The sequence below is a fragment of the Spea bombifrons genome, chromosome 6 (assembly GCF_027358695.1).
Source record: "Spea bombifrons isolate aSpeBom1 chromosome 6, aSpeBom1.2.pri, whole genome shotgun sequence".
NCBI classification, from domain to species: domain Eukaryota; kingdom Metazoa; phylum Chordata; class Amphibia; order Anura; family Pelobatidae; genus Spea; species Spea bombifrons.
The window spans coordinates 43088728-43114628 of record NC_071092.1 but is presented as its reverse complement, the minus strand read 5'-3'; the positions used below and the strand labels follow the sequence as shown (position 1 = coordinate 43114628).

General features: G+C 38.8%; 1 protein-coding gene across 2 annotated transcripts in view; it reads right to left on the bottom strand.

The window, feature by feature from the left end:
• RNF220 (ring finger protein 220) overlaps positions 1 to 24429 on the bottom strand; it is a 117959-nt gene extending 93530 nt beyond the window's left edge. The window contains exons 1-2 of one of the 2 annotated variants that reach the window (XM_053468593.1): positions 24296 to 24429; positions 16234 to 16975 (exon numbers count right to left, since the gene is read on the bottom strand). In XM_053468593.1, the coding sequence (XP_053324568.1) occupies positions 16234 to 16858 (625 nt within the window). In that variant the 5' untranslated portion in view covers positions 16859 to 16975; positions 24296 to 24429. The remainder of the gene's footprint in view (positions 1 to 16233; positions 16976 to 24295) is intronic. The other variant, XM_053468592.1, reaches the window with a different exon arrangement.
• Positions 24430 to 25901: the final 1472 nt, after the last annotated feature.

Below are 25901 nucleotides of genomic sequence, written 5' to 3'. Positions count from 1 at the left end.
TGGGACACGACTCCAATTTGAATCCAATTTCATACTCTCAACTTATTTCCATTTCACCGGTTCTAATTCCTTGAGATCGAGGATGTCTGTGCCAGTGGTCTGTGGCCAGTGAAGATGGAGAACTTTAGGACACAATTGCACAAAGTAACTAAAAAGATCAAAGCAGACGTACGTCTGGTATTTTGGCATCATAGACATCACTCCTCAACTATCCCGTTCCAAAACTCTGAAATTATTGTAACTACTAGGTGTGATCAAGAAACATCTTCAGGTGCCTTATTGCCTTTTTTCCATTTTGCTGAACACGTGCACAGCAATAATGTTGCCCTTTCATCTTTTTTACATATTTTTTTAATTCACATTTTTGAGCAAAGTCCAAAACGAGCTTGTTACCGTTTACTTACTGTGCTAGGTTCATGAGAATCCATGTCATTTATACATGGCTTACACATAGCACACAGCAGGCAAAGGAGTTTACAAGACAGTTTATAAGGGGGAGAGCTGCAGGGAGGTCGCTCCTAATTTGGACTCTGGGACCTCTCTCTTCACCCCCCCCCCTTTTCTGGCTGCGTACACCGGATTCGGAAAAATTTCAATCTCACTAAATCACCGCTGACAGGATGAGGAGTAGATGAGAGCAGAGCCGATAACTTTTTACAAACCGCGAGTGAACGTCGCAATCACCTGGCTTTTATTAACGAGGTTTGCAATCATTTTCCTCGTTGACTCTCGGCCCATGGTAGAAAATATTGCTCACGAGTAAATGGGCGATGCATGCATACCCCCCCCAAAAATGAATGAACCTCCTTTTCTGACACATTTCAGGAACCGGTGATTAATCAGCTGGTCAAATATCCTATTACGGCTCTGGAACAGCGGACAGCTGCCCAAAGTTTGATGAACTACAATCCCCATAATTCTCAGCAACCGGTTAACTCTCACGATCCTCAGCCGATTTTTGATTGCTCAAAGTCTCATCATAGCAGAAAAGCTACCTACGTGCTATCTCTTTTCTAGAAATGCGACAATTTCTTAATTTAATTTATATTATCCTTTGGCTGCTTAGCAATAGATAAGAAAAGGTGATGACTGTTTAAAAAAAAAGAAAAGTCTTATGACATCACCAACCTGGAAGAAAATTCAATATAGTCAGAAATAAAATATTCTATGTACCTATTGCAATGAGATAAAAGTTTTATTTTTTGACCTAAAATCGACATATTACTTACAATAAAAAATACAATGATTATGTATCTTGAAGAAGCTTAAAGAAGCAATAATTTTATTTGGAGGACTCCCGCTGGGCTGTTTGCGAGACAGGGATATTTTTATTGACAATTCTAATTTTCTCAGCATGGGATGAGACGAACCCTGCTGGATTCCTAGATAAAGCACAATACGGAGGTTCAAAGCAAATACATGAAATAAATACCGCGAAATGAAACAAATAACTGTAAATAAACATCACCAACGCAAATAATTTCATTCTGTCATAGAACAGACCCAGGAAATAAAATATGACATCGATGCAGGGCGTTTATCGGTTACAAGGGACTGGGGATTACTGTAAATTCTGGTTAGGAGATCAATCTCAATAAAGTCATGAAAACCGAAATGCTGCTTTGATAAGATATGAATCTACAGCTTCCTCGGTTAAACATCTCGTTGCGTATTGGCATAATAGCACCTATCTGATTTCAGCAGGGACAAAAAAGATTAATTTACAGTCAGGCTCGTGGAAACAGACGCTAATTAAGGCAGAAATTGTGCGAAGCAAACGCATGAAGGGTTTTTTTTCACTGCTGAAGAAAAGTGCATAAAATATTTGCATAGACGTATTGTTTTCCCCATCTACGATGAGATGAACCCATAATAGGAGCATGTCGTAGCGGTTAAAGGGACAGCCCAGCTATCATATGCACTTTAATGTATATGGGCGCTCAATGTCATCTTTAAATTGAAATCTTTACATGTTGCATGCAAATGCATGGAGAGTTATGTGAGAGTTGCAGGGGATCTAACAACATGCGCATGCACAGAAAGTATTCCCATTGACTCCAATGGGTGCAATATCATGCCAGTGATTGGCAGCTTCAATCTACTATTATTTATTTAGGGTATAAGCTTGCAAGCAGGGCCATTGTCACTTAATGTATCAGTTCTAGCTTTGTCATCCCCTTTGAATGTCTGTCCCGCAAGATGCGCTATGGAAATTGATGACGCTATATAAATAAAATATAATAATGATGATTTAGGAAGAACAAAAAAATAACAATGTTTCCTCTTAAAGGTTTTTGCTTACACTTAAGATTAGAATTTGCAGAAATATATTTGATGTTACTTTTCTTGTATGTGCCCTGGTAGGGGAAACCGTATGACATGGTTGGCTGATTTTACACTATGACATCATGAACTGTCATCTACTAACTGGGTAACAGAAAAACTTGCATCGTTGAGTTTCTCATTGTCAGTTTTATCCACTTGGGTATCACAGAATTGTGTAGACGTGCCAAATCTTTGAAATTGTTACAGACACTCAAAATGCAGAATAAAAGATAGAAACATAGAATCTGCCGGCAGATAAGAACCATTCCGTCCATCTAGTCTGCTCATAACGATGACTTCATCACTGTATATAAGGAAAATTACAGACCGGGCAATGGACAGGACCTTACGCGTTGCTTGTAACTATCTCACTCCTGACCCCTCTTGTCTATCCTGTAGCCACGGCACGGAACAATGTTTCAGTATGAACCTCGGTACAGATCCGAATGGCTGAGAGAGGGAGATGAAAGGCAACGGCTGTAACTGGATTAGCACAACAGTCGAGCAATCTTCAGAGGCTGCAGAAACATCTAATTAAAGCCATTCAAACACGCAGCAAAAAGTATTTCCCTTTATCAATTCTCCCCGGGATTCCGGCCCATTCACAATTCCGTTTATGCCTTTTTATTAATTACCTACACAGCTGTTCCAGGCATAGCAGGGGCTGCAGGGGACTCTTCTATTTACTTTGGGCTTATCCCTAGCCCAAGTTTTTCTTAAAGCACTCCAGGGGTATTGTAACCAAAGGCTGAGATCGTGGCAATGTGCTCATTTTAACCTAACCCACTGATGCTTTGTCCCGATACATACATATCTCAGACCCAGAGCTTCTACATCACAGGTTGTTCTTTAGATAAACTCTGCAATATAACAACACCTATAAATTATCTTTCTAACCTGCTAATTCCTTCTTTTTCTTTCTTCTCTATTTCATGGCGTGATAACGCAAAGTGAGCTAGGACTGTACCTTTTCTGGAGGCCGCCATGTGCCCAAACACACAATGTTAATGATTTTTCTTGATACCTGTAGTGTTTCTTATCCCATGTGCCAGAGTAGAGTCCGACGACTTGCTCATGTGAGCTAACAATCTACTTAATACGTCCAGGACTGCCTTTAATGCTAATGCATCCTTGGGCTAGTGTCCTCGGCAAGTGCCTTTGTACGACATACATTCCTAACTTTCTTGAGAGGTCTTTGGGTTCTAAAACAGATGGCACATTCATGTCTAGTCTAACCTCAAAAGCCCGCAATCTGTTAGCCGTTTTACCCACCTAGAGCTCCATCTACTTGAAAGGGGGCAAAAGGGGAGAGCTGAGGGGTTCTATGGGTGCCTCACCATGGGGCATCTGCCTAATTTGTTTGAAGAGCGAATGGGCTAATAGTCTCTATTTCCAGCAGGTCCAGCCTGGTGTATATTTCAGACAGAAACTAAGGAGAGAAAACACATCGGGGGGAGGAGGAGATGGGGACCAGCCAAAAAAAAAGCCAGAATGGGAGAATAAGCAGCACTTGTGAGTTGCATTGTCCACGCTTGGCCACTAATTTGCTGATTGCATTCTCCTGCAGCAGGGAGAATGTTACGGCGGCTTAAGGCACAAATCAGATACAAGATAGAAAAAGGCCCTGTGTGGAGCAGTAAACCAATTAACATAGCGTTTTGTGCTACGACTGCTCCTTTTGATGGCAAGCTGGGCGGGGGGCGACGGGGAGGGGGTCTGTCAGCTTGTACCGTAACCTGCTGCCTAATAACCATAAAGTTACCATTATTTACGGTACAAGATATTAAATAAATAATGGGGAGAAGAAAAAAAATACAAGCGCATGGGAGAGAATGAAAAATTCAAAAGCACTTACTGCTCACAAAAACTTTAAATCCGGAACATTTTGTTTTATTCTGTTACTTCCGGGGGGAAAAAAATGGTTTGTGAAATCCAGTTTTTAATCCAAATCATACGGTATGCTGGAAATGGCATATCTAATCATAAGTAATAAAAATCAGTAATTCTGCTTTTTCTATATAACATCTATAGTGGCAATTACATTTCAGGTTTTTTTTTTTTTTGCAATAGAAAATAAATGATCCAAGTGCGTCTATCTGTATTTTTGGTTCTGGTTGTGATCCCGTGACTTGTAGGCAGGTAGATCTGTTAGGAAGTATTAGAAGTGAGAGAGCGGAGACGGTATTTGCTTCTATAAGCATTTCACAGATAAGAGGGGATTTGGTCATCCTACCTCTGATGTGTATTGGTAGCGTTCGGTAAAAGACAGATCTGGGGCTCTAGGAAGACCACCACTATGAGTGAGTCCCCTAAAGGTAGCTGCAGTTTGCAAATACACCCCCTGTAATAATAATACTTTTGGAGACCCTCTTATCTGTCCTGTTTTTCCTAGTAGTCGTCAACTGAAGCCCATCATATTTTAATTAATAATGCATACCAAGACAGGCCCCCTGAAAACTGCTAAAAAATTATCTAATGATACATTGAAGAAAAAAAACTACATGAATCCATGTGGTCGAAATATGAACAAGTAGACATGCCTGTATCAGTAATTACTTATTTGTCATATAAAACCCAAAATGCCAGGCGTTCTACAGCAAGAGAGGGATTTACTTTGGTTTAACTTTACTTTTAATCTACTTATTATTATTTTATTTGTTTTCATATTTTTTTTTTGCTAGCTTGCAGCCAAGTCAAAGAAGCATTTCTAGGTACAGGGGTCTTCCTATCCTACGGAATCTGTTTACAGGTTGAGCTGATTCTCTCCTAGTTTCCCATCTCCCAGCAAATCTACTCTGTAGACGAGGGACAGTAAGGCCAGAAAACGGCAGGAAAGGGTCTTTTAAATGTCAACGGCATTGTTTAGACACAGTAAATATCCCAGCTGGCAAAATCTATGAATTTCTTAATGGGGTTTCAGGGTAGCCTTGGATTAAGACCTAAGATCCTTAGAGTTATTGAAGACGGAGTAAACACTCGTCCATTTGCTCCCTGCAGGGAAGGGGCTATTGTCAGGGGCAGTCACAATCTACGTAGCTAAATGGTTCCTCTTTTTGTGTTTTGAATTACCCAATTTGAGAAGTCGGTGTGAGGTGCATCTGGATGGCATTCTATCAGCTCTCCTTCCTGTCTACTTAGTACTGGTGTTCAGCTGAGACGCTTACAGTCAACATTAACAGGTCTTTTACGTTGCTTGGGGGTAAGGGGTTAAACTCAAAAACCCCCTTCTCTAGCCTTTTTGTCCCTTCTCTGGCTGGTGATTCTCTGCCCTTTACAACAAAAGCCTTTAAAAGCTGATTGTGATTCAAAAACACTTTTTTCCCCCCTTCTGTTGGGCAGGTCCTGTCGCTACCCCATCCATTCTCAACCTCCCTCATCAACCCCCCTCGGGAAAAAAAAAAGAGACTGTACAATGGATTCCCCTCAGTGCCTCGTCATTCAGATTATGTAGAAGCAGTGCTTTTTTGGGGGAAGCCGGCCTTATCCAGCCTTTTGTGAGGTCTGTGCCCCATGCCATAAGAGGTCAACCAAAAGAGACCTCCAGCACACCAACCACAAACAATACACTTCTGCTCTTTCCTGTGATTAGAGGCCAAGGAGCCAGCAGTCACTACAGCCATTGGAAGAACACGAAATTCCTATCCGATATAAAGACCCTAAAACAGAGGATTAGGATTCCTATAACTAACTCACTGAGTCACAACGTAACCAGCGTCCATATCGTTCTTTGAAGAGACTGGAGAAGTTGGAACAAAGTAAAGTAATACCCCAATGCACACTCTACAAGCCTGTGCTTAGGGTGGATTTTTAAAGGACACAGTTAAATGCCCCCCTTTGCATTTTGGCTTCTGTTTTGTGCCAGAAGATGTACTTTTGGTCCACGAGAAGCGCTTCAGCTTTTCCAGAATGGCCGTCCACAAATCAGCTGACATCTACCATTTTTTTTAAATTCCCTTGCGTTTCCAACTCATGGGGTTACAGATGATGATGATGATGATGATAAGGGAATTTGCAATTAACTGCTTAAATTAGCATTGCATCCACTTACAGATCACTCTAATTAATTATCATAATTTATCATTAGCATATGATTGGTGGAGGACCGAGAGGGTGATCATATGGCTTGTTAAAGTAATTATGAGCCCCCCCCCGAGACTTTTCCTTTTATAGAAATATAAAACAACAAATGTATTGATCATGGCTACAATGACCAAAAATAATAAATTGGCAAAAAAAAATAAAAAATTAATAAGAAGAATGATAATTTTAAAATATATTTTTTGGTGAAAAATTAAAAGATATTAAGATGCAAAAAAATCTATTTTGTTGATTGTGAAGTTTAGAAAGTAAAAATTTTGATCTCTATTTTTTTTTTTAAACATTAGGGTAAAAGAAGAAAAAAACGTAGCACGTCCGAGCAACAAATACAAGTTTGTGAGAAAAAAAAAAGTTGCTGTCAGCTTAAGAAAAAGAAATCTTCCTTTTTGTCCTCGTTCAAAGCCTTGGCTAATTACTGTGGTCACACTGCATGTTATCTGCTATCTACCAACAAGAAAGAGGCCGGCCGAGGCAAACGCATACAGAATGGGGGTCTGGAGATACAGAGGAGGGTGGGCAACGTGAAAAAGAGGGGAAGAGGGAAATAAAAGAAAGATATCATTTTTCTTGGTGTAAGGTTGTTAAGGAAAAAAATAAGAATGGGGAAATAAAAGAATCAGACAACGCACATTCACCATGAACTCTCTATCAGCTTTCACGGGGGCAATACATTTTATTTGTTGGCAGCTTTAACTTATCGCCGTCTTGTTTTTAATGAGGTATAATAAGGGGAACATTTTGGAACGCCGCGGTCCCTCTATTTTATCCGACAAACAGCTGTGTCGTGCCAGGGCCGGAGAGAATGATTCATATCTCGCCACATGCATATGCTAACACTCCAGTAATTACCCCCGCATCTTCAATAAAGCAGAGCCTTAAACCTGTCGCTCGGATTACAAGGGAGAGGTGCCGTATCTCGTAACTGGGACCGCTATCGTCGCAACGAATTTACCGCCAGTGCACGGCAAGGATTAGCATGGGCTACAGCAAAAAGACAAGGATGTACCCATAAGACCCCCCAAAAGAACACAAAGGTGTTACTCTCTCAATCAGTCCCTAACCCCTCCTTATATCTCATGTCAGCATACAACAGACTGCGCCCATCCATCACCCATGTCTCGTATCGATCTGTTGCTGCCAGGCCTTTCTCTGCTGAGTCCTGGGAATACAGCCGGATCCGTAAGCGAGTTTGTCTTTAGGTGTGTGCGCATGCATAACTTTGGGTGCAGGGCATGCACAACCATATCATCCTTTAATGGCTTTAGAATGCAAGACGCAATAGTCCTCAACTCTCTCATTCAAGGGGTTAGTAGGGCCTGAGAGAAGTCGGTACCTGCTTCTAAATTCAAATCTTATACCTAGGCTAAGCTTCAGGGTATTTACCTTATTAGCATGGAAATAAATAATCAACAGTATGTATCACTGCGTAAGGGCCAAGTGTTCTTCATTCTAAAAACCTGACGTGTCTTTGGCCCAGGAACACTGAGCACTCAGAGGTTTACGACAGTCTCGCTTATGATAGACATAGACTTGTAGGGTAACCACTATCCTTAAAATCTGTCCATTGGGGAAAAAAAAACCATATAGAGATTTATTCCAAAAATTGTTTTTTTTACTTAACCTAAGGTCCTGCTAATGCAAGTATAGGCACCAACATTGCCCATGGTGGACGCTTACTGGGGTCTGTGGTGGACAATTTAATGTTCTATGGACCTTTACAAACCTTGTCATGGACGCTGGTGTCCTCGTACGGACACTTAATCTATCTCTGGGGTAATATGGACGTGATCTACGTATTTAACATCATATGGTATATTTTTACTATAAGGTTGGATTATGAGCATAGCAGTAATCAGGGGGCACTAATGCGATAACGCACTCTCAACTAGGAATTCATCTACTAGAGGCATTTATTACTAAATAAGCCCAGCTTGTGACCCCGTCTACAACAGATTCTAATTGGTCACATGACTAGTTAACCTTCTCAATGCCAAAGCTGTGAGCAATGCATTGTAAAGCACTGGAAGGATTAGCCATTAACCATAGCCACACAACAGTTGAAGAACCACATAACAGCCAAATAATCAGATACTTAAAGCATGAGCTATGAGCAAAAACACCTGTCATAAGGTCTGTGCCTCATTTAACCCTTGATATCTCTCTCTGGGGGCAAATCTGTCACCGGATGCCACTAAAAGCCATTATTAGCATTTTTCGCACATATTGACATCTTTGTCTTTCCTTTCTCCAGGGCCATGAGTGATTGGTGTGGACAGAGGGCCTATACGGACTTTATCTCCATGGCAAATATATTGACGGAATAATATTACTGTCCCTTGCAGGATGGAAACTTATGCAAAATCAGGATGAAAAAAAAAATGTTGACACCGGGAGACGAGAGAATTGTACAAGGTGCCGGTGACCCTGCTGCGGTGACAGGTGCCCTAGCTGGCGTATGTATACCTCGCACATTCTATAGTCTCCTTTTTTTAATTTTAAAATTCCTCCCAAAAGACCCATCAATCTGATCAGTGCAACACTGGGAACATTTATGGGGAACGTAAAGATGAAAATAAATAACGGGTTTTGTTTACTACTAAAGATTTTTTAATGTAAAAAATCCTAGTCAAATTACAAAAGACAAAATTTTCATTGTGCATTTATTTAGTCTTTTTTACACAACGTATCAAAAAGTATCAAAAGTCAATTTATGAAGTCCTATTTCCACCATAGGAAGGGGTCCTTGAACAAGAGACTCTAAATAAGCAATCATATATGTTTAAAGCAGTCTCACCCTTTAATCTATTACTATATCCCTTTAATTACATTTCAATACATCGTATCTCACAATGAAAAAGCTCTAGAGAATGGTAAAATAGAAATATTTTGCACAAAATAGAAGAAAAAAAATTGCATTAAGTGGTGTGAGTTTGTCAGGTTGCAACATTAGCTCACATAGCCTTCCAGCCATTGAGAGACATGGGCTTCATGACCTTAAAATTGCTCATTAATATTTTAGACACACAAGGAGTTGTGCCTGCAAACCACCGATGGTCTCAGGAGGGAAACCGTGTAGCAGCACAACGTGATATCACATCAGAGAGGTTTTTTTTTTTAAAGCGGAACAATAGCAGATTCCAACTAAGACAATAACTCTCAATAATGTTACCCACTACCTGGTGGCTCTGATGTCACGGGCGTATGTGATGTATTAAAGTGCAAAACGTCCATGTATGAGCTTCATTGGGCTATAGAATCTGGAAAGAAAGGCTTTCCAACATCATAGCAGGTGGGAAAGCACTGTAGAGCTTGGCATCACCAATATCCACCATTGCTACCCAAAAAACTCATCAAAAATAAAGAAGGCACTTAGAAATCTTAACATCTAGTTAAGAAACTGTTGCTTCCTGCTTCCACTTTCTCTCTCAAGTATTTGGTCAAATGGTTCAAGCAACCAAAAATACACTTCCAAGCCCAGCTCTTACCACGTATGGATACACCTCTAACTGTCCTTAACACCCACGGCTATTTTTACGTATTACGTTTCATTTTTTTTTTTTTGCTTTGTTTTATTGACAGTTTTATTAGTTCCATTGCACATAAAGCAGAGGATAAAGTCATAACACGGTCCCAATAAAACTATCCAAAACTGGAAAGCGCAAATAAAATTGTAGCCATAAATAACAAAAAAATGAAATAAAACCAAAATTCCTAGAAGCCCGTTATAAAATTGTGTGAAGGGGAATCAACGACGGACATAAATCAGGTGGCGGCTGACAGTCCTCCTGTTCTCCAAGCGTAAAGCAGCCTTCGGCTGTAAAGTGTCACGCAGAAAAACGCTAAACAAGAAAATCGGGGCAGATTTACTAAAAGGTGAAACGCTGGGAATGAAAACATTAGGTTTTTCAGTTTGAATAACATTCCTCTGTATAATGCATTAAATCTAGTTTGTTTTCTTGATCCAATTCTAGAATACAAGAACTTTTCCCAGACTTCCAACCCAACACGCAACGAAGGCCAACAACAGTTTTAATACAAGGGGGAAGATGGGCCATAATGTCTGTGGACTTCACTTATGATTAATTAATTAAAAATATATATATATATATGATGTTATTTCTAACGCCTGGTCATGTAACTCTGTCTGACAGTGTTCCATCTTGATGATCCTACTACAAAGGCACACATGGTCCTACACGGGAACTCTCAGGGTTTTGCCCAGAGACTCCAGGTAAAAGTGTTTTTCCCCCAGGTCTTCAGGTCACTGCGGGCAAAATCCTGGTCCCAATTCCCCTCCAAAACTGGTGGGTTTTCAGGGTCATCGACGTGACCCCCGACAACGTTGGAAGGACTGGCCAATGACATTAGCAGGACCTACTACATGCATCCCGCAAAGGGGGGGGGGCAGAGAGCATCCAGGTATGCGCATGGTAGGAAACAGTGGAGGAATCCTGCCTGGTAGCATGAATTCTTTATGAATTCTACATACTACGGGGCAGTATTTGTCAGACTGAACTGTAGAATTCATAGGTGTCTATGCAACACTAAGCATTTGATGGCCTCCATGCTGGGTTTCTCACCTTAGAACGAAATACAGATTAATGGAAACGTCCAAAAATATGCAAATTCTTCTTTAAAAGTCCATAGAATGAGATGTCTGGTTGAATGGCTACCTGTGAATTATGGGAGTTGTGGTCCACAGAACTTGGGAGTCTCAGAGGCTGCCTAATACTGAATTAATGGGGCGCACACAATATATGTATTTTTATGAACGTATAATAATAGCGCTCAGATTTTTGGCAGGTGGCAGTCTTACTTTTCGCAGATTACGCCAGTTAAGCCTACAGCCAACCCTAGCCAGGAGATCGTAAAACGTCCGGGACATATGGAACCCCGTGAAATGCTTACGCTGAAACTTTAATGAGACTGTGTAATGCAGAACAGTCATCAAGGTGTTAATTTGTATATCTGACCGCACTCACTAGTCAATTGGGACTTTTACAGTTAAAACAAGATAAAAGCAAACAAAGTGAGAAAAAAAGAGCTCACATTGAAAGAAATAAAGAAAAAAATCCTCTAAGCCAGAGAGAACGGAGATATAAACCCTGCCGTCCGTCCATGTTCAGCCATAACATGCTTGATACATTTAATGAACATAATAATGATTATATTGGCAATTACAGCCTCCCCGATGTCGTTAAAGCCCCGGCAGTGGTGTGTGACTTCTTTTTAACACTTCCTCTCCCAGTTGGGAAATAGGAGAAAGTGAAAATAGAGCTCGGCAAGGAGTTTCTTCTTTTACAAATTGGTGTTTAGCATAAGAAGAGGTGCGAGGCCGAGAGAAGGAAGGCAGCGAGGAGAGATTTCCTCTACCCTGTTGAATAGTTTGCAGACATGAAAGAGCAATTGGACGCAGAGCAGAGGAGATGTTTACAGGGGAAAAGAGGAGGGGTGCGGGGGTCTCAAGCCATTGCAACATCTGGTTAAGTACTGCTCAGTCCACTGCCAGGCTACCTAATTAGCACAACACTTGTGTCGGGAAATAAGGCTCAGCGCTTGCACCATAAGCGCCGGACGGCAGCTGGCGGATGTAGGGATAGGAGTGCATAAGGCGGCTGCCGTTACGAGCGGGAGAATATCGCGGTGTGTGTGCCGGTCGGCACGGGATGGGCCGGGGAGGCAGCTGATCCGCGCGATCCTGGAGAAGGGAAAACTGAGCCCTGGTGACTATCAAGTCCTTTAAAGAGCATTTTTTCTATGCAGCTTGTGGCTGCAAAAAAGAATTATAAAAAAAGTGATTTTTTTTTCCCACTTTGCTATAAAAAAAGTCAGCAGTATCTTTTAACCTCCGCAGTGCCATGGGGTGCATACCCCTGCTTGCTCCATTTTTTTTATAATAACCATTCGTCAGATATATATTTTTTACGTATATATAAAGAACAACAGAAAACTTTTGTTATATGCTTAGCTCTGTGAATACGCTGCCCTAGCACACAAATGGTTAAAAATATAACTCCCAGAATCCTCTCCGGTTCATCAGTGGTAATATTTAGTTCTGTATCTACTAACGCCTCTCTGATAGTTGAACCCCTTTAGTTCTAAGAACCTGAAGAACAGTGTGCCGGCCGCCAACCCGCTCTTAAATGGTTATTTTCTGAAGCTGTGATTATCACATTTAAAACGAAATTCTTCCTCTCTTCAAAGAACCCATTAAATCCTCCATTTACGTCAAACAATGTGAGTCAAACTCTTGCAAAAAAAAAAAAAAGAAAAAAAAAACCTAAAAAAAGAATCAACTGGTGGCGTGCCAGGTCCAGCATCTCTGGCCCATGCGCCACAAGATTTTCTTCCTGGTACCCCATCAAATCATGACCGTACCCCCGCATACCAAAAATGCAAAAGAATAAAAGCCTTGAGGAGGAATGAGGAGGAATGAGGAGGTTCTCCTGCGCCGTGGTGTTTTGTACCTTTAAGACCTTGTCTTGATCAGGAAGGAAGCTGGATCCTTATATTCTCCTGAAGGAATGTCGCTTACTCAGAGTATCCTCGCTAAACCCCCTCTGAAAACCACCAACACATGCGCCAGGACATTAATGCCTTTGTAATGACATCAGAGCATCCAAATACACGCAGAATGCTTAATTACTATTTATAAAGTGTTGTCTCTAGACATAGATACATATGGGTCATATATATATAAAACAGTTTGAGCAGGGCCCTCCTTACCACTTGTTTCTCGAATTGTCATGTTATATATATATATATATATATATATAGTACTTGTTATGTCCTGTTTACCCATTGTACAGAGCCACGGAATATGATGGCGCTATGGAAAACAATAAATAATAATAATAACAGTTATGGGGCAGCGTTCTTAATGTACAGAAGTTACCATGGAAACCGGTAGAACGTCGGTACCGGTTGCTCCACATTTAGAACTTTAGAGGTACTCTTAAGTTCCCCTTTATGAAAATAAAGCAGACACATAAGTGTGAAAGTTGATTTTTTAAAATATATTGAAAGATATATATCACTTTCTGATCTGTTTTGGCCCAACACATTCTCATTGGAATATATATTAAATAAATATCCTCCATACAAGCATTCACAATAATTAAATTGATAGGCAGGCAGATAAAACGTGTGAGGTGTAGCGTTATCGCAGCTGAAACACTTGCCCTGCTTCCTCCTCACTGACTGCATTGGGTTTGTTTTTTAAAAAAAGTGATTCTTCTGAAGAGTTTGAAAAGTGCATTTATCACCATAGCAACCAATGGAATCGACCAATCAGCAGGGCTTCCAAATCCCACTACTCTTGGCCAGCTCTGGTGGTGAATGTGCGTAGACAGAGCAGCATAATAAATCACTTATCGGAATAAAAGCAATACACCCCCCCCCCTTTAATTCCTACAGTACAACATTCTCCCTGTGTCCAGCCATAAGCAATAAATCTCTCTGCAGACTACATGTTCTCTAACATGATCCTCACATTCCCCCAACAACTGCTGTTTTTCCGTGAAGCAAGCTTTGGGGGTTATGCGTAAAAGCGATTCTGATTTAAAGGTTAAAAGGTGGTCTTATTGCATTAGCAACCAGTGGAATGGGGAGCCCGATTAAACCGCTTGCTATAGTCATAAGACCACTTTCAGACTTTGCACCAGAGTAACGTTTTCTACACAAAAAGCAATACTTGCTCCTTTTTAGAAGCCCCTCTAAAGTTTCCATGTAAAATAACGTGCGCTAAGGGGCATGCATCTGGCATGAAAGCCTATGAACCAGGTGAGGGAGGCTAAAGTGCTTAACATTATATTTTGCCACGGGATATATGAGAGGGGGCTTTAAACTTTAAAAAAAAAGAAAAAAAATCAATAAAAAAAAATGCATTTAAAAATATTCAAAAGATTGCAAAGAGGGGGGGTGGGTCAGAATTTTTTTGGGGGGTATTAGCTGTATTTTGCATCAATTGCTTCAATTATGGAAGGAAAGTGCAGGCAGGAATTCCAGATATGATCTAATAGATGGTTAAGCGTCTCCTTCCTCCTCGCCAGTCTTAATAGAACCAAACCAGTGATTAGGCATTCAGGGCATGAAGCTGGCATAGACACATCCAGACATAGCCAACTTAGGGCAGATGGGCAACCAACCGTACTCCTTTTCTCCATCCCTCCTCTGTACGTTGCCAGGAATAAAAAAAAAAAACAACAAAAAAAAAAACATCCACGGTGCAGAACGGCTCAGCCGGCTCGGCTTAATGTTTGTGCGGTCATTGCAAGCACAGCTTGTGCGTTCAATTGCCAGTGATCTTGGGAAAATCCCTTTAACTATCCGTATGTAATAAGAGATTATTATCATTCTGCTCCCTTTTCCCCACCGGAGGCGTTAACACAGACAACACTTTCAGGTACCGTAATTAAATACAGGGAATATTAATGTGACATATTTAAATTAGCGAAAGCTGGAAAAGAAGACGTTAACCTCAGCGTATTCATCGTGTTCCGGATCACTGGTAATATTTTGCTACGTGGTTTGATCCATCTTACCGGCTGCGTGACGTGTGTGGAACATTAGAACTTAAAACGCGTGTCGTCGTTGGGTTTCGGAAGACGCCGTTCTATGAATACACCTCTTGGAGCCTACAGGTTTCTACGGTTTGTAGGTCCTACAGAGTGTGTCCAAGAAGCGCTAAGCGGAATTTACAAGGCCAAATTGGTTTTACGGCAGCTGAGGTTGGTGTAGGTACACGGGGCTTAATGGGAACCATTTTTTTTCTAGCCTTGGAAACTTAACTCTGTGTCTAATTCAAGCAGACAGACCGGGGAGGGAAAAAAAGAGTAGCTCCGACCAAAGAGAAACAGACAGGACATCTCAATTACCCTCGGCGGTGTCGTAACGGGAGGACACGGAAGACGAGAAAGCCGACGCTTCGCTTTAAGGAGAGAGAAGAAATTTACACTCCAGGAGAGAAGCCGAGTATGAGGAGGGGGGGAGAGAAAAGTATCGCTTTGGTTTAAAAATGATCTTTTTTCACTCCTAGGGGAGTTTTTATCATCCCGGCCGTGCATGTGTCATTTTATATGCCGAGCTGGCCGAGAATGTCAGCAAGACGCATATCACCGCTGCCAACTGTGTCTGTACGTATATAAGGGAGACTATATAAAGAGCTACTAAACAGGGACAGAAATCCTCATATTATTTACATACCATGTACATGGATCAATGATAGGCTAAACGCAAACGCCCAAAACTCCCATGACTCTCAACCGGTTACAAATTGGCTAAAAAAACCATAGACGCTAAGGGTCAGCCCCTGTTTGCATTATTTAGATGCCTGGTTATTGTATGAAGGTGAGAAGGACTTCTAACCCCAAAGAATAATTCTGAGTTCATCTTCTCCTGTTTTTATATAATTTTATGGAAATTTGTACCAAAGTGTGATTTGTTTTCATCAGTGGTGGCTGGTGGGTAGAGTATGTTAGAGTTTTCTCTGATGAAACTTGCTTGCGTTTCAGTTGGTGCTTAGAAGCCTCGATTTAATAAAGATTTTTTACTTCTAAATAGTGAATTTTGTTTCTGATACATTGAAATTTAGGAATATATTATTATTTTTTAAATCGAAGTTAAATAGGTTTTTATATTTTCTGAAATCATAAAATACATGAATACTGTTTTCTGAAGTTGTTTTAGAGAATCGTTGATGTTATAAGTAGATATTATGTGTTGGCGAGGAGCTTCTAATTGCAGCTTCCGTTGTGGAAGTTACCGGCGCGTGTACAATGGGCATAATAAAAATGATAAAATCGTACTTACATCTATCATTTCGATCTTCAGGGCTGGATGACGTTTCTCTGTCTGAAATCAGGCCGGACACAGCAAAAAGTTTTTTCCCAGCATCGTCCACTTTGAGCCCCCCTGGGGAGCCGCTGGGGATCTGAGCACCAAATTCATACTCTTTCCCGTCCGCGTCCGAGAAGCGCAGGTGTGGGGAATCAGTGTCATGACAGCTTTTGAGTCGCTTGGCCGGGGTAAAAGCTGACTGATAACTTTCACGCTCCTCAGGGGAAGTGAAAGGCCTAAAGGCACCCACACCGCTGTGATTCAGCATGCTGATTGGAGAACAGTCCAGGTTGGGTGGGGCAAACTGTGGGTGCAGATGGAGAAGCGAAGGTGGGAAGTCACGGTTTTGGAAAGCTCCAGGTACCCCTCCTTGACGGTGATACATGGAGGTGAATGTATAGGAACCATTGGTAAATGGAATGTGGACCTCTTTGTCCACTGACACCGGAACCCCAAAAGGTCGCGGCTGTTGGCACGGTATGGATGCATCGCGACTTGCTTCGGCAGTGGATGCCAAGACCATTAGCGCCGGAGATGCCAGAGGGTTGGGGAGAAAAGAAGAGTTCTCCATCTTGAAAGCAGCCCGGTGCAGATCCATTACTGACTTGTAGACTCTTGCAGGATCAAAGGGTATGATGAAGGTTCCTCGGGGGGCTGGAGCAACCAGACCTGGATTAAATAGGGGCTCCGTCACTGCATTTCTTTCTTACAAAACCTGTGTTTCAAAAGAATGAGAGAAATACAAGCAGGTAGAATTGAGTTAGTTGATGACATTTAATGAAAATAGATTTTACTGTATTGGCCATCATTTGGCTTGAAGAATGGACCTCTGAGGTCCCGAAAATTCATGAGGCTTGATATCTTTAGCAATGGATATTTTGGTCCACTAAAAGGTATCACTTCTTTAAAAACACGTAAGCTAATCAATGAAAGCCCTGAATATTTACAGCAGTACACAGCAATCCAAATAATTACACCATGTCACTACCACATAGACAACTGGTAAGGCATGTTTCTTAACTCGTTTAAAGCATAAGGAGTGAATAACACTGCTTATATTTTTACCACAAAAAATTTGTGATTTAGAATTTTTGTAATCTCTTCCTTTATTTATTTATTTATTTATATATATATATATATATATATATATTTATTTATTTATTTTTCCTTAATATATATATATATTTTTTTTACTTATTTTATTATTATTATTGATTTATAAGGACCCTCATATTTTGCAGCACTGTATATTGTTCCTATTATTATATATTAATTATATTAAAAAATCATGTTATCATACAATAATACAAAAGGCAGTGAATGTGTATATATATATATATATATATATATATATATTTATGTAAATTATATATATATATATATTTACTCATTTCAGAAAATAAGGATAACTATATAGTAAAAATAGAATTTTCTGAAAAAAATGATCGATTTCGAGTTTGTCTGTTTAATAGCGCCTGCTGGCCTGGATTTCTAAACTTCCTTTAACAATTAAGCCATTTCGCTATTTGCAAATATGCCTATGAGGCCAATAGTTGTGGGTGATTAGATAGCCAGATAAAGAGAAGGAAATAATGATATGTACAGATAGTGATGAATAGCTGGGTGTAATTGCACGCATTCAGATCAGATGGCAAATACACATTAACCCTTTCTACGGCTTGCGCCTCTAGGCACCTTCAGGATTATTAGCAGACTGGCTTCCAGGTGGGAGCAGACATTAATGATGTCGTCTGGGTAAAAGGATAGGCAGGGATATATAGATTAAACGGTCAGGCAGATAAGAGTTTAGGGAAGAATAATTACCAAATCACTTTCCTTGTTAAACAAAGACAGCGCCGAGTGTAAATGAGCGATAATTCCTCTCTGCTTTTAAACCAGACGCCGTCCGACCCTGTAGTTAAAACTTCCATGCTTTATGATAAGGCTCAACGGGCAAAAAAAAAACCCCCCTGCTTTATTTAAGGTGATTAACCCTTTCATCGCCGTCGACAGAAATTCATGCCGTAACGTTAATCGACTGGATGAGCCATGTTTTCAGAGTAGAGAAATTTTATGTTTTTGTTTTTTTTTTAATAAAAAGCTGCCTGGATTTTTAAAATTTTTTGGAGATTGTAATAGAAGGATTGCGTTCACTCGTGTAATACAGAGACACGGTTCAGCTTAATTGGTTAATATCAATTCTGGCCGGTTTAAAGAATAAACTAAAAAATTAGAATTTCTGGAAAATAATAGTTATTTAATAGAACGTAGATTGAAGAATAATTTTTTGCTAATCATGCTATATGGTAAAATGGATTTTCTTGCCTATTGGATGAACAAGAAATGATTTGTTCTGCCGTTAAGCGGACTGGATAGTAAGAATGAAGGTTGCAGATTCACAGAACCTACTAATATAGTTACAGACAAAATATAGCATATCTGCGCCGTATATGTTTGTGGGGGTATCACCCGCCGCATAAACAAACCAGAATTATATACCACAACTGGGCACAAGAAACACCTCACTCCAACATATTGCTCCTTTCTTTAGAGACCAATAAAAACATCTCTCTTTTTTAACTTTATCATATAAACAGCGGCCGCCTTTCTTTTAAATCAAAGCACACAAGTTTAATAGCGGAGATGAAAGACTTAACATTAAACTCAGAAACCAGGACTGAGACTAGTAATACGGAGCTGGTAAAACCGGAATACCAAATGGTGACGAGTGACTTAAATATTTAAAATAAATAATACTTTATTACCTGTTTTAGCTATGGATCTGCTGATTTAATTTTTTTTTAAGTTTGTTTATGTTAACGTTACGTGCAACACTTTGTAGAAAATTTCATTAGGCGCACTACGAACCAAATATTAAAAACTAAAAAAGTGGGGAAAAAAAAGCCCTTTTCCGTTTTTAACATGGGTGTCCACTATGAAAATTAACTTTCTCCAAAAGAGCTTCGTCGGATCTTAAAATGAAGGTTTAATCAAAGCCTTTAAATGCTTTGTCACAAGTGGTTGTAAGGGATAAATATTAATAGGTGTTTAACCCTTTCAAAGAACTGCACAATTCACTGGCACTGAAAGGGTTAAATCATCAACGCAAATCCATCTGAACCGCCCTATCTCAGTTTTCTCGTTGCCCCAATTTATTCTGCCGTTAAATTGGTTCATTCAACGTTCTCGTTCATATTCGACCTCCCCAGGATAAAAAAAATAGCGCGTGTAACGTATCTCCTAAAAGCAGAAATTTAGCAGCGGAATCTACCAGATTTACTGCCCAATCCCTTCCTAAGCAGCAAGTCCAAAACAGTTAATGCCACTGATGTATTTTGTTCTAGATTAATATTTGGAATAGTCCTAAAATATGTATTAATATATATGTATATATATATATATATATATATATATATATATATATATGTATATATATATATAGGCAGATAAAGCTCATGCCTGGATGGAGTATGCTTCGGAGTTGCAAAAAGAATATTTAAATAAATAAACTTATTATAAGTGCTCCATATATATATATATATAAATATTTTGGCATATATTTCAGTGTATATATATATATATATATATATATGTCAGGAAAGAGACAATGAAGCCTCACAGGTGGTAAAACTCTGGGTCCTACAGGTGAGCCTAAACTTTAATATAAAAACGCCCGGTTTATCGATACCCCTGAATGTATTTCCTCCGCTGCCACGTATCCCGGTATTAATGGTGTAAAGAAGAGGACACCCTGAGATCGCTTCCTCATTTGGCAGATTTCCTGGCCCACATCATCCCTAAATTACTACATTATATACTTCTCATTTATTTTATTTTTCCTCTTCCAAATTTTTAAATAACTTTTGAATCAAGCCGGAGCAATTACGTGATGTCAACTGCACTTAATTGACCTTGAGGGTCTAGATTATTTTCAATACATGATGCTCCAGAAAGAATGTTTCATAATTCCAACCACAAATTTCAGCTATCCTGCACAATAATATCTCCCTTCATTTAAAGCACTGTAAAATATTTTTGGTTTTAAGCATTAAAAATAATTGTAATAATATATATATATATATATATATATATATATATATGTAATATATAATATATATATGTATGTATAAACAAAAAATGGGTTATGAACATGATGTATCAGTTTAAATAATATCCCTTATATCCTCCTGATTTTGTAGGAACATCTTCTTCGCCGTAAAAAGACTAAAAGGATGGTACTTTCTCAAACCGCAGCCCTTATGGAAATCTATAGTTAATACACTCACAATGTCAAGATGTCATCGTCTTAAACACAGGACCCTAAACAAGAAAACTAACAAACCTTCTTAATTAAAAAAATATGGATTGCAGGATAATCAGGCAGAACCGGGCATTGAATAGCTCGGAATACACCGCAGGAAGACGGCAGGAAACCAATACATATTTCTGCTAGTATGCTGATTTTTTTTTTTTTTTAATTTAGCACCTCGTGCAAATCCAGATTAAAATAACTCCAGCTATTGATCTGGGCAGTGGGATTGACATTAATTTTAGTTCACTTCTCACTTTGCAAAGGGATCAATAACAAGTAATAAGAGCTGACATCCAGGCTGAAAGGAGGAGAAAGAGAACTCGCAGACAGCAATCGAAAAAAAAAAAAAAGCTCCCAAATAAATCATCAGATACTTTTCCCCCAGCATGAGACAAACTCAGCCGCAGAAGAATTGTCTTTGGTGAATGAACTAAGCAAGAAGAGCATGATGAGCCCCCCCACACACATACACCACCACCAAAAAAATAGGACCACCAAATTTAAAATTTGTAAAAACACAATAAAACCCCCAAAACAGCATAAAACGCACACCAGTTTTTTAAGAATTAATGCTAAAGACGTGCTATTCTTCACAATTTTTTTTTATATTTTAAAGCAGTTCAGAATACTGTTATTGAAACAAGCAATTATAAAACTAATACAATTATTATGATGTAATGTACCATATATATCTATATATCTATATATATCTATATATGTATCTATATATATATATATATATATATATAGATATAGATATAGATATATATAGATATATTAATATTAATGCTTAAATTGCATAATAGTGGTAAACCAAGAAAATCTTACAATTCACATATTTTAGAGAGCTCTAAATAGTATTATATGTAATATATATATATATATATATATATATATATATATATATATATATATATAGTATTCAATTACTGATATATCATATTAAGCATGATAGTTATACCATACATAAAAAAATGTTTTAAAATTTGTTTTATTTAAGTTGTTGCTTTGAATAGATTTAAGGAGGTAATAAAACTGCAACCAAACAACTATGTCGGGAATGTTTAAAAATAATTGGGCAAGGCTTTTTACTTACTTGTTGACAATGAATTTTAAATAGGATTTTTTTAAAATAAAAATCATAGATCATTTATACACAACAGGTTGCATTTCTGTGGTCACATAATTATATGCAAAGACTCCGAAATGAATAAATACAATGCCCTTAGTTTTAAAGAAAAAAGCTTGCAAAAAGTCAGTTCTTTCAAGCTCCTTGTAAAATTGTTCCCGGTGATATAAAAATCTGATTACTTACATCGGGTCCAAATTTAAGGTTTTTTAACATGCTTTTGTATGTCACGGCAAATTTAAAATTCAGCTTCGTAAGTACATACATTTTCAATAAAAGCACAATTTAAAAAAAAAATACGTAATTTAAAATATACAAGAAAAAATATTGTATTTGTAATTTAATTTTATTAACATATTAACATTTACCAATATATATATATATATATATATATATATATATATATATATATATATATATATAATCTGTGTGTGTATTTAATATCTAGCTACAATTAATATACAAGAAAAATATTGAATAACAAAGTTATTCTTAGAAAAAAAAATTAAAAAAGAACACAAAACATTTTCCTTGAAATAAGAAAGTGATGTTGGCAAAATCGCAAAAATTGACCACAAACAATATAACAAAAACTGTGGCAGGATGATTGCAAATTGGGTGGATCAATAATTGTATTAACTGTAGGCAATTTGTTATAAAATAATAACGGGAGAATTATTTTATTTTAGTCGGTTTTCTTAGGAAAAACAACATTAATGCGAAAAAATGACTACATATAAATAAATAATACATAGATCCAAACTGGTATTGGGCGCTTGATATGCAGGGGGTACAACCAGGTTCTGGACAATTTTTGGATATTTTTGGTTACGCATATAACTCTAAAATATTAACCATACAATGAAAACAGCTTTTATATTAAAATGAAGGATTATTTAAAAGTCAAGACACCATTGGGTATCCAAACATCAAACATGAGCATGTTAATTATAAAAATTTCCAAATATCTAGTTCTTACAGGGAAAGCAGGTGCTGATCCTTAAAAAAACCTCTATTTTGGAATAACGGAAACTTTCCAAGATCTTACAAATCACACATATTTCATGCTTCAATAAAAGGCACAAATACACCAAGCCAGATTAGTGACATTCAAATCCATTACTAGAACTAATTGAAACAATATAGAATTTTCATTAAATTCCCTTTTTAAAATTAAGCCACATTAACCCTTTTTATACCGGGTTTTTTTTTTAAATAATGTGTCGTACAACAACAATATCAGGTGTCGGACTCTTTGTCCAAAAAAACCTTCATAGGATTTTTAATACTTCCCTACTACAACAAAAAAAGATAAAGGCCTAATGAAGCCCCCCTGTCCCAAACAAAGACCCCCCGCAGTAGAGAGGATGCTAGAACCCTTGAAATTTATTGCGAAAATCGCTTGGAAGGAGTGTTTCCTGTGTGGCAGGACAGGGGCAGTAAGGTTCCTAATCATTTCACGGTGACCAAACAGATGGTTTTTTTATGCATCTACATCAGAAGGTGAAGAATTTGCTTCCCATAAGTCTTAAGCCTAATTCACACACTTCCCTCTTGGATTTTATTTTTAAAAGTTCACAACAATTCCAAGAAGGGTCCCGCTGAGTTTCTATGTATCTTCTCAGGATTTGCCAGGAAGGAAAAGCTAAAAAAAAAAAAAGTGGCACAATTCTGTAACATTGTAACCCAGCTGCCTTTAACCCCCTAGATAACATTCCATATGATGAATCAATAATCTATAGTAGCTACAATGCAGAAAGTCAGAACCTCTAGGATAGTAGAGGAACATCTAGAGGAGACCCAGTGACCACAATGGTCCCCCCAGTGCCAGGTTCATCTATACTGTGCTTGGGATAAATATTTATTGAATGTCAAACGAATATATTTCTGTGCATGGTGGATAACATCCAGAAGGAAACAATAGAATTTAAAATGTTGGGGAAAAAGAACAAAGTCTTGATTTCCAAATAAATAAAGCAAAAGGAAAGACTTACAGGACACTGGTTCTCTGTATACAAATTTTTATATGTAAAAGTAATTCATAAATATACTGGTAACTGCAGAAAAAAATGCAGTCTTCAAATAAAATGGAACTACATAATGGGATGGAATTGAAAGTAGCGTGAAATACAAATTGCTAATGCTAAACTGGGGAAGGATTTCCATGTAACTGGCCACCAGCACCTGGCCACTGGGTTCCTTATCCACTTGTCCTACCCCAGGGCAGGGGTCTCCTACAACAACCCCAGCAAGAGATGAGGGTCTGGTGCACCAAATTCCTAGCCCAAGCTCCTGGAGGAAACATGTCTTAGATCTACACATATTTCTGCATCTTGTTGTTTGCATGAAAAGGATAAGCCCAGGAACTGATGTATGATGTCAGAACCCTGCAAACTTCCAGCTCAAAGTTGCACTTTAAATAAGCGAAAGCTCCCAGCACACAGGGGCTCTATAAGGACTCCTAGAAGGTCTTGATCCATAATCCAGGAGCATGAAGTTCTTCCCCCCCAAGTGTCCTGCAAAAGCCCCAAAGACCCTCCCCAGTGCAGTGTCCCAACACATGGGAGACAGCTACTTCTGAAATGTGTACTTACAGTGAGAATGCTGTGCATCTGGAGAGGTGAGAGGCAGACAGAGGGAGAGATCCTTGCAGGAGGCTTGCTGCTTCTTGTCCTCAGCCTTTCACACTGTGGCTTTCCTTTTGCATGTGCAGACCAAACAGCCTCTCAGTAGCACACATACATGCAAACACACCAGTGAGTGAGAGGGACTGGAGCAGGGCTGTCTCACTGTGCATGCAGATAGCAGTGACTGAGCTTCATAGGGGACTCCTGGCAGCAGACACACACACACACTCTCAGCCTCTCTCTCTTTCACTGCTCTGAATACATTAGGGTACAAAGGGAGGATGGGAAAATTAAGCCCACATACAGGGCTGTCCTACAACATAAACTTGTGCCCCTGCATGGAGTGTGTGCTCATCTGCCTATGGAAGATCTTGTGGGTTCTTCTGTCCTTACATGGGCTTTAATCTTATTAGATGGATCCATGCACCTTGCTTTTGTGTGTTAAAGCGCCGTGTACATGGTCGGCTAGCGATAGGATATCAGGCTGCTCAGTAGATGACTCAATAAAGAGACAGGCTTGTACAATAAAAGAAAAATATTCAGCAATATAACATTAGTGAGCGCCTTGGGACTGTAGCTAAACCCTAATCAATATGTGCAGATAAAGAGAGTATAGTATGGGGCCGCACATTGTAAATCATATCAGCGCTGGATTTAATTGGCTAGGAAACATATACACATCAGGAAGAATGGGAAAAAAATAGGAGCATTTCGGAGCTAAGCCTTTGATATAAAGAGTAGGTATGAGCTGGCGTAATGAGTCATAGATTATATACGGATCACGCCAGAGGAATTTATAGATTTTACTTAATGACGGTTTCAGATCCCAAACGCTGGTCGGAGACGGGTACTGACTGGGTGCTCGGCTGATACCAACGTAAACAGGCATGATGCCTTTAATGTAAAAAAAATAAATAAATAACAATTATAAGCCAACTGAAACGGCCATCTTTGTAAATATGTTAACCCATTACATGCCAGATAGTTTTAACGTAATTATTTCTGTAAGAGTGAAATTAACGTTCATTTCAGCAGTTCATTTAAATTCATATTAATAGAGATATATATATATATATATATTATCATAGAAGACAATAGCCCCGGGACCCAAAACAAAGAGGGTCCCAAATCTTGTACATCAGAGAAAACAACTGATCCAAGTAGGGCTTCTGGTTCTGCTTCTGGCCAACATTCCCATGTAGAAATGGTTAAATGTTTCTCAATTTATCTTAGTATGTACATACTATATATATATATATATATATACACCAAACTGAGAACCAATAGGTATTTATTTCTATAGACGCACATTGGTTCACTTTGACTCATTATAATTAACTCAGTAACTCGGATGTCCCAAGAATAGCTTGGCATTATATTAGTGAGAGTTTTCATGTTGGTGTATTCAGGATTGCATCTGTCTCTGCACAGAACCGACCCTCATATCCTCAGACCCTGGAAAAATATCACTGGAGCTCCATTTAAAACTAGACAACTCAGAAGGAGCTTATGAGAGACCAGATCAGGTCTATGAATTTTGGACTTTGAGAGCAAGGTATGGAACCCATGGCCC